General features: G+C 33.5%; 1 protein-coding gene across 6 annotated transcripts; it reads right to left on the reverse strand.

Annotated features, from left to right (window-relative positions):
* Positions 1–1543: 1543 nt before the first annotated feature.
* Positions 1544–9343, reverse strand: LOC107891780 (B3 domain-containing transcription factor LEC2). Of its 6 annotated transcripts, none has more exons than XM_016816681.2 (9): positions 8958–9343; positions 8642–8868; positions 7650–7845; positions 4031–5341; positions 3863–3937; positions 3381–3481; positions 3193–3239; positions 3015–3088; positions 1544–2193 (listed from the first exon to the last, which is right to left on the reverse strand). In XM_016816681.2, exons 4-9 carry the CDS (start codon positions 4985–4987, stop codon positions 1792–1794), a joined length of 1656 nt encoding a protein of 551 aa, XP_016672170.2. In that variant the 5' UTR covers positions 4988–5341; positions 7650–7845; positions 8642–8868; positions 8958–9343; the 3' UTR covers positions 1544–1791. The 6 variants fall into 6 exon arrangements, with proteins under 6 accessions (XP_016672170.2, XP_016672169.2, XP_016672172.2 ...); XM_016816680.2 differs by having other exon boundaries at positions 7650–7936; XM_016816683.2 differs by lacking the exons at positions 7650–7845; positions 8642–8868; positions 8958–9343 and adding an exon at positions 6225–7621.
* Between the last annotated feature and the right edge of the window lie 214 nt (positions 9344–9557).

Consider the following 9557-nt stretch of genomic DNA (forward strand, 5'->3'; position numbering starts at 1 on the left):
TTTTTCCTCATCGAATTTGTGGTCCCGAAACCTCTATTCCAACTAACCCCAAATTTGGGCTGTTACATACAATACTAATTACCTCGCCCAAATGACATTTAATAGATCTTAATAGAATCGTTCCTTAATTTTTTTTCTTAATTTGTGTTGATTAATATATCTGAAAGTCTAAAGTATAATTAAGTGTTGAGTTACATTAATTGAATTGGAAATCAATTTGATTTTTAATTCAATTTTTATTCATTAATCAATATTAACTATAATAAGTTAACCGATATAATATTCATTAAGTCAGAAATCATAATAAATAGATTTATCAATTCTAGTATAATCTGAAAATCAAATTTGAATTTCACCCATTATAAAAGTTAATAATTCAAATTTATTTTACTACAACTTACATACTTGAAGTTATCAAAACTCAAAAAACTTCCAACTAAATCAACCTGGATTAATCTGAACCAAATTTATACCCAATGGGCTCCAACCCGACCCGATCCCATAGGAACATCAGCCAGACCTTGGAAACCTGATACCCTTACTGAAATTTAGAGCCTGCTTTTTGTATTTACATGCATGGCATAGTTCATATTTGCCCATTTCAGCTAAGTGCTGCCTATTTAGTTGTCAATTGGGCCTACAAGCATGGCATGTTTACAAGGTTTTTGCTAATAATTTTAAGCCCAAGATATGCTGGGCTGGTTTGGCATGCCTTGAGCCCAATCATTGTATTCGGGTTTGTTCCGAGCTAAATATTTTGGGTTAATTTTATTAAGCATCCTAAGCTATGGAAGAAAATTTTAAATTAATCTCTAAACTTCAAAATGTTCCAAAAATATGCTTCATATTAGGTCTTTTTATTAGCCAACTCGTCAGTCTTGACATTAAATGACAACTCAAATTAGTTGTGTTTAACGATGATATATACTTTGGGTTAATTTATCAAATGTCTCTAAACTATAGGAGAAATTTTAAATTAGGTTTTATTTGATAAACTGAAAATTTAAGTGTTGAATAATTAATGATTGAAAAAAAATTAAATATTGAATTTAACTTATAAAATATGTCGTATATTACTGAAAATTAAGTACGGATTATAATTAGACTATTTAATAAATGTAATTTTTAAATTATGAAAAAAATTATTTTACTTTTTTTAGTTTATTTTTTAAAAACATTTCAAGTTATTTTAAACAAGGTTAAATTTTAATTAAAGGATAATATAATGTTAACAAAATTTTAAAAATATTAAATTTCAAAATAAATTATCAAATTTTTTATTTTTATATCATTCTAATTGTTTGGTTAAATTCCAACTTAGATTTTATATATTTGAAGTTAATATATTTTGTTTTAATACACCAAAACTCTTGAGACAAATTTTAAATTAATAACTAAACTTTAAACCATATAATTCTAATCTCAAAATTTCTTAATGAGAAATTAAGATATTACTGAATCAACCTCAAAATCCACATTATCATCATCAATCATGAAATAACATTCATGTTCATGAACATCAATATTTATGGGTATAAATAAAAGTAACAAAAAGAAAGTAAACAAGAGAAAATTCTTAACTATAATTTCTTTCCACCCCAATTGGGAATCATTTACATTGAAGGAGAAAAATAAACATTGAACTCTAATAAAAAGAGAAAATTTTCAAATATATATATATACACCTTTCATATATGTTATCTATAAAGGAAAAAACAAGAACCAATTTATTATTTTGATTCTAAACTGTTGTGATGAGCCCATGAATCCTACCACTGATATGCTTCCATATCAAAATGAAAAATTGTATTGATTTACCTCAGGTAACATATCAAGACCCCCATAGCAGTCGTCAAAGTTGATAGAAATATCATCGACACTTCTCGACAACGATGTCGTTTGACCAACGTTGTTAGGTAAATGTCTGGTTTCCTCTGGGAACATCGTATGTGAACCATAAGTAGAATCCATAGGCAAAGTCATGATAAAATCATTAGGTTCTTGTTGCTCCATAAATAACTCTAAAGATGTTGCTTCATCATCTTTAGACTGGGATGTAAATGGCAAATATATATTGCCAATGTTGTTGCTGTTGTCGTTGCCTTCTTCGCCATTATTGTTTACGTTATGATAGTATTGTTGGTTGCTTGAAGACTCGACAGCAACCGTTGCCACCTTTGTTATAGAAAAATACTGCAAAGAAAAATGCAATTAGAAGACAAACAAATAATACGAGACATTAAAAACACAATAGCTTTGTATTTTAAAGAACTGGGTGATCTTTGTTTCTCAAAAATAGTGAGAATATTTAGATGGTTTTCTTCTTACGTTATCATAAGTTAGACAAAAAGGAACAGACACTAAAAAGAAGCATTGTATGGGGAAAAGGGATCAAAATTCAACAGATTTTGTCTATATTTGAGTATTTTCTGGCAAATGGAACGTGCACATATAGGACAAATAAATGCAGGTGTACGTAATTACAAACTCTTTTTTGTCTATATATATCTACGGTGATAATATTCGTTACATTCACAATCAAAATCGAAATAAATACAATGTCATCAAACATGTTAAGTACTAAATGGTCTAAATTATTCGAATTTAACTTGAAAAGATGATTCAAATTTAAGCCGAACTTAAGTTTTGGAAGTGAAACCCGGTTTCAAGTCAAAGCTAAACTCCACTCAATTAAACTCCTAACTTCAGTTACAAGGGCCACAAAGATGCAGTGCACACGTGACCAATCCTAGCTGTCCTCTTAAAAGGTAAGTCTACTGCCAACACATCATCAGTTACGTGTCCATTAAAGTTATGTTATTTTGTCCATTCTAACCCTTGTTTTTTGTAGGCACATGATATTGCCAAGGAAATATAGGAAAAAGACAAGGGCATTACTGTCCTCCAGCAAAGCTAAAACCTTTTTTCACCTTTCTTTTTAATTTTCAAATCCCACATTGAATTTTTCAATAAATCTTAATTACTAAGATTAATAAGAAAAAACAAAAACTCACAAGGTTCTTGCTTTCATCCTCATAAAGTGTAAGGGAATCTCCAGTTCCTAGTCCATTTTGCTTTACAAAATCCCCTGATGAATTGAAAAATGAGATTATAAACACAATAAAATGCAAAAATTCATATAACAAAAGGGTTTCAAATGAACAAAAAAGTCATTAACAATGAAGGGTTTACCAGTGTTTTCCAGCACATACATTCTGCTCTTATTATTGGACCAGAACCTGAGACATCAAATGAACAAATAGAGTTAAGAAATAAAATTCGAAACCCTTTTAAAAGGTGACATCCAATAAATCTGTCTAAACCCGTTTTTCGAAAATGAGTAAAAGACGGAATGGAATCAAATTTTGAGAATGAATTACTTGTATTTGAGGGTCCACATATGGTTAGAGTATACATCCTTGATCATAACTTGGATGCCTTCTTTATCAGATAGTGGTGGAAGGTTTACCTCTGCGTCTCTCTGGTTTTAAGATAAACACCGTAGATAAAACATAAGATTAGAGCATAATTAGTGAAAATTAATAATAAACCAGTATGCAAGATAATGATCATTCGTTTTGCAAATTAGAAGATAATTACTGCCTTGACAAGACTGTTATATTTTCCTTTTACTGTGATGATTTTTAGTGTGCGAGAATCGAGAAGTCAAGAAACGATTAATATTAGTTATTGAACAGTGTAAAGATGACAACAATGTTGCAGTAATCAATGAGACGAAATGAAGGAATAGTTATTGGTTGGCTCTCTTTTTTTACTTATTTCTCTTCTTTCAATATTCTTTAAAGTGGAAGAACGGGCCTTGAGAATGGCCTCATGGATCAATCAAGTAAATTAACCTCACCTTTGGAAGAACTATTCTCCCAAGGGACCCAACATCACTGTTCTTCAGCTCTTTCTTTAGCACCACCCTTAGTCTCTGCATTATTCCAAGTTATAAAGAATTTCAGTCATTAGTGAAGATAATGAAATTCAAAACTCAAAAAGATCAACAAGTTTTTCAAAAACGCACCTGGTTATCTGGTGTGCAAAACCTGTATTGATCCTTTTTGTTATCCTTGTTTTTATTTGTATCAGTGTCAGCACCAGAGTTTATCAGTCTCCTTGCATCTACCTGTGTTGAAGCCCCTGAATTAGCATTTCTTTGGAGGCTTCTTTGCCGTGCCAACTTTCTGTTAATCCTTGCAAGCTTTGTTCTATAAGGATCATTGGTTCTTCTCTCTTGTTCCTTACGTACCCCAAATTCAAACCCCTTTTGCCCCGTAAAGAAAGGATACACAGGAGCCTGCTCTATGGAATGGTTGTATGGGAATTGCAGGCTCTGGTTAGGTGACAAAAGCTGTGATGGATGTTGAAACTGAGAGTTCATTGGTTCAAACATGGAGAAGTCCGAATTCTGAGACCAATCCATGTTTGAGGAGGAATGGATGGTTGTTGTGGTGGTGATTGGGGTGGTGCTGGAGGTGGCTGTGGTGGAGAAAAAGGGAATGTAAGAATTCTCCATTAGGACGAAGGTGCAATGTGATGATGATGAGTCTAGGGGATTGCAGTGCTGGTTACGATCAGAGAAGAAGGTTGATGAGAGTGCACTACTTTGTGTGTGTTCTTCTTTACTGTTTTGAGTAAGAACAAAGTGTGGCTCAATAAGGTCATGGGGCTGTAAGATGCTTCCATTAGGGTGAGTCCAGGTGTGAAAAAAGCGTGAGAAACGCGTCAAGTGGTGCAGAGGGATCGGTTGTGGAGAGAGAAAAAGACCATGAAACTGCAAATAGAGAGAGAGAAGAGAAACAACGAGAGTCAAGTAACGAGAGATTGCCAATGGGGTGGTGGGTTGGCTGACAAGTGGCCGGAGAAAGGTGGTTTCGGGATACCCATCTGACCAGTGAGTGTGCTTGAGATAGTGTTGGCGCCACCTTTGGTTTAAATGTGGCCCTAGTCTTGGGCTGATTCTGCACAGAACACCATGCATTGTTCCTTGGCTAACTCATAACCTTCTGCGTTGAACTATGTAGTTGGTGGCTAAGGATTGGAGTTTTAGTTTTTAAACTTTACAACCTGTGTTTTCTTGTTTGTTTTTGTTTTCTTGGTTTTTGAAATTGGTTTTAGATAATGCCTCTATTTGTGAGTAAAACGATGGTGGAATGGTTTGGATCAAGGTGTGGCTGAAATCAAATAAGGAATATCGGTTTCCATGAGGGTTGTCTTAGATGTGTGTTTAACTTCACAATGTTTGTCATCCACTCCACTCTGCGGCTTTTTGGATGCCATATCCGGCTTGTTTTATCATTTACTTGAAGGATCAAAACCTGCCATCAGGTTCAACCTGTGGAAAAGACAAAATGAACTGAAAAAATTGGTGATTAATGCATGAAAACATTGTCTAAAACACTAATCAGTAACCATATGCCTTTGATGTCGGAAAAACCGAGGTGAAAATTGGAAATTGCAGTAATTGGGACTCATTGCAGGGCCGCATTTCAAGTATTAAAGTGTCAAAGACCAAAAGAAGGCAATCAACGTGAGGGTATCAAAACAAGTTAATGATATATTTATGGCTATATCAATATGAAACCTGGAAACTGAGACATTAAATGCTCAGAAACTATATTGGCATCTTAACTACGACCCGAGAAAGGCATGCGGATGCTCTTAGAAACCCAGCCAGATTAATGGGATAAAAGAACGAACAGTCAAATCCTACTTTACTAAAGAATGATATTTCCATAAGAACAAGAACCTTTTATTTAAGCATGAAGTGCATCGCTAAGCTGATTATAAGGTGGTTTTCTGTCCGTTGTCACATGCAGACAGTAGGGACAGCTTGTATATATCTTATCAGGAATAAGAAACACGTATGCATCTACACAATGCTAAATCTTGTTCTTACCAACATGAACATAATTATGAAATCTTCATTTCAGTAGAAAAATCCTAAGATGGACCTGAAATACAGATAAACATATACAACATGCACCATGGTAACTTGAAGTTATAGATGAAATGAGGTATTCCAGGTAGGTGTTTTCTCTATTTACAATAATGAGTACGCACACAGGTGGTCCGAAAATGAGTGCCGGAAATCCTACACTCTTAAATTAGAACAAGCAGCATAAGAAAAAAAAAATGGTTAGATAGAATTTGAACAGAGAAAACTAAGAAATCAACTTGATATATCAGCTTTGACAAGAAGGCTTTTGATTACTTACAGAGCAAGTCTCAATTCTCTGCCTACATAGGAATGATCGAAAGGCCTCTGTCCATCACTAAAGATGATTCTACAACTTATACCTTTGAGTGATTTTCGGATTTTGAAGCAAGAGAAGAAAATTCAGAAATGGTAATATATAAGGAGTTTTTCAGGAGAGAACTTGTTGAATGAGGTGATTCACAGGCACAAGTTTCAACTATATAGACCAAGAGGCAGAGCTTCATGCAAGCGATGAGGCCTAGATATGCAACACTTGCCGAAGATACCTATAGCTGTCAACATCTAGAACGTAACGCCAAACACGTTGAATGAGTGCCATTAATTTTATTCCACGAAGACAATGTTAGGTAAGATGGAATCGCTTTCTCGTTCATGTCGACTTTTTTATTTGTACACTTTTTGGAAAAAAATTACAAAATAATCACTTAAAAATATAGATTGACAAACATGTCCTACCATTTAAGCCAAACAAAGCCAATTGCCCATTATAGACACCGGTGTTTATAATACCATCTTATGACAGATGCTTGCAAGAGAAAGCAATTCAAAGACTCCGGCTTTAGGTACAATAGACTAAAATTTCAAGGCAGCATTACACATAATGACAACAAATCAGAAATAGCTATGTGAAACTCTAAATTTAAGAATGTAAGATATGTTCAAAGGTGGAGGTCTAAGGCCAACATCTCATTAACCTTTAAAACAATCAGAGTTCTGTTTCAATACTTTATAAAGTCGCATTAGGCACCTTTTTTACTGAAAAAAGCTTATGGTAGACTGGCGCATGACCTGGAAACCGGCTTCTAAAGATTTATTGATAGAGGAGGAGATTTTACTTAACGCTTTCGCATTAAAGCTGTCATACCTGTCCTAAGTCCCAACATAACATTTGTGTTATCTTTGAAATAAAGAAGAGTACCTATATATGGTAAAAATCTGGCCACAACATGTTTAAGCATAATCACATAATATGTCCTTAAATTCCAATTATTTCACTTAAGGAAAAGTTTAAATACAATTTCCTATCTATGTCATGATTATTCAACCTCTAATAAATCTTTGCATTCAAACTTTTGGTCCTGTGATTAATGCATATGATTCAAATAAGAAAAGAATCTTTTCTTCCAAATCCAAAAACAAAATAATAATAATAATAAAACCTTTAACAAATAACTTAAAATAAGAATAACATTCATAATATTGAGTCAAATGAAGTTAACATTGGTCTCTAAAGGGCCCTAATATCTGAAAGTGATTTCTCTATCCATATTCATACAACACTGCATTTGACTATGTGGAAAATAGCTTCTATCTATATTATCCAAACTCTAACATTCATGTCCTACGCATATTCATATATAATACTTCAAATATATAAAAACTTAAATAAATACATGTACACATAACACATATAAATACATACCTATGTCGAATGTTCAACTCTGAATTAATCTCTTTTTCTCTGACTTGCATTGAATTTCCCATTGAAGCGTTACAATTGTTGGAAAGGGGGCAGTATGACAGACTCTATATTATTGTAAGCAATGTGGAATGGTTTAAGCATTGTACATGAATGCAGTGGCCCGATGCCATTTTCTGGTCACAAGAAGTACATCGTTCTGGGCCATGGAGAAATGAAAGCAACACTTCAGCACGAGATAGACCCAGCAAAGCTCTACCCTTTCCTAAACCTGAATTTTCAGGACTGACCTGGAAACCGGATTCTAAAGCTTTATTCATAAAAGAGTAGATTTTACTTAACATTTTCGCATTGAAGCTGTCATAACTGTCCTAAGTCCCAACATAATATTTGTGTAATCATCGGAACAAAGCAGAGTACCTATACATGGTAAAAATTCTACTTATGCTGATATGTAACATATGTTTTCTAATTCTTCAATTTTATGACAAAAAAATTACAGAACTTAGCCAAGGTTTACAGTTTGCACTATCACAGCAATTCCTTCAGTAAGAACTGAACTCCATATCTCAGCTTGAAAGATTTAATGATCATCAAATGGACAGAAAATATTTAAGCAGAATCACTTAATGTGTCATTAAGTTCCAATTATTTCAATTAAGGAAAGGTTTAAAGGCAATTTCCTATGTCATGATTCAAATAAGAGAAGATATTTTCTTCCAAATCCAAATAATAAAAATAACAAAACCGTTTAATAAATAACTTAAAATGAGAAGAACACTGGTGATATTGATTCAAATGAAGTTAACTTTGATCTCTAAAACGGGAATAATATCTGAAAGTGATTTCTTTATATCCATATTCATACCACACTGCATTTGGCTTATGTGAACAATAGCTTCCATCTATATTATCCCAATTCTAAAATTCATGTCCTATGCATATTCATATACTTACAAATATATAAAAACTTAAATAAAACAATAATTACATACCTATACCCAACATTCAACTCTTTTGACTTGCGTTGAATTTCCCAATGAAGCGTTACAGTTGTTTGAAAGGAAGCTCTATAACAGTAGCAATGTGGGATTGGTTCAAGCATTGTTCTCAAAAGCAGTGGCCCAATGCCACAACAAGAAGATCTCCCCTGGGCCATGAAAAAGAATTCAAGTGACACAGAGATGGGATAGACCCAACAAAGCTTGATACTTTCCAAGACCTGAAATTTCAAAACTGGGTCAAGTTTGGACGAAGAAAAAGACCAAAGACCCTCAAAGAAGACACATGTCGAACATTTGGCATTCATACTTTCAACATGTCGATCAATTAAGCTGCCACCTTCTCTTCCTCTGCTTCCATCCATATGGTTTGCATGGCTAAGAGACTTAAGACACAAACTGGGAAATCATTGCAAGTGAAATGAAAGTAAACTATACTATACAATACTCACATGCAGTTTTTTGGCAGGGATAAACTAAGGATACTCAACAATGGCAGCCATGATTAGAGCAATGACAAGATATGAGGGATGTGAGGTGAGGATCATGGGATTCATTGATGGCTCAGTACTAGGAAAACAGAGGACAATGAGATGGAAGTTCTTGAATTGAATTGCAGCAATTTCTTCTCTGATGAAATTCTTTCCTACTCTATTGAAGACCACAACATTTTTCTAATTTTGATAGTGGGATAATCTCAAAGTTATCATAGAACCAATTTTTTTTTTTAAAATGCCAAATATGGAAAAAAAAAGATACAAAACCCAAATTGAGAAAAGTTATTAGGGACTAGATGTTACATTATCCTAAAATATAATACAAATAAAATAAATTTTGTTTAAACTTGAAAGTTATGATAAATTTTTGGGTAAAATGCACTAGAGGTCATCCTAAAATAGTATTGTTCCTC

Source organism: Gossypium hirsutum, chromosome D09 (genome assembly GCF_007990345.1).
Source record: "Gossypium hirsutum isolate 1008001.06 chromosome D09, Gossypium_hirsutum_v2.1, whole genome shotgun sequence".
Taxonomy (NCBI): Eukaryota; Viridiplantae; Streptophyta; class Magnoliopsida; order Malvales; family Malvaceae; genus Gossypium; species Gossypium hirsutum.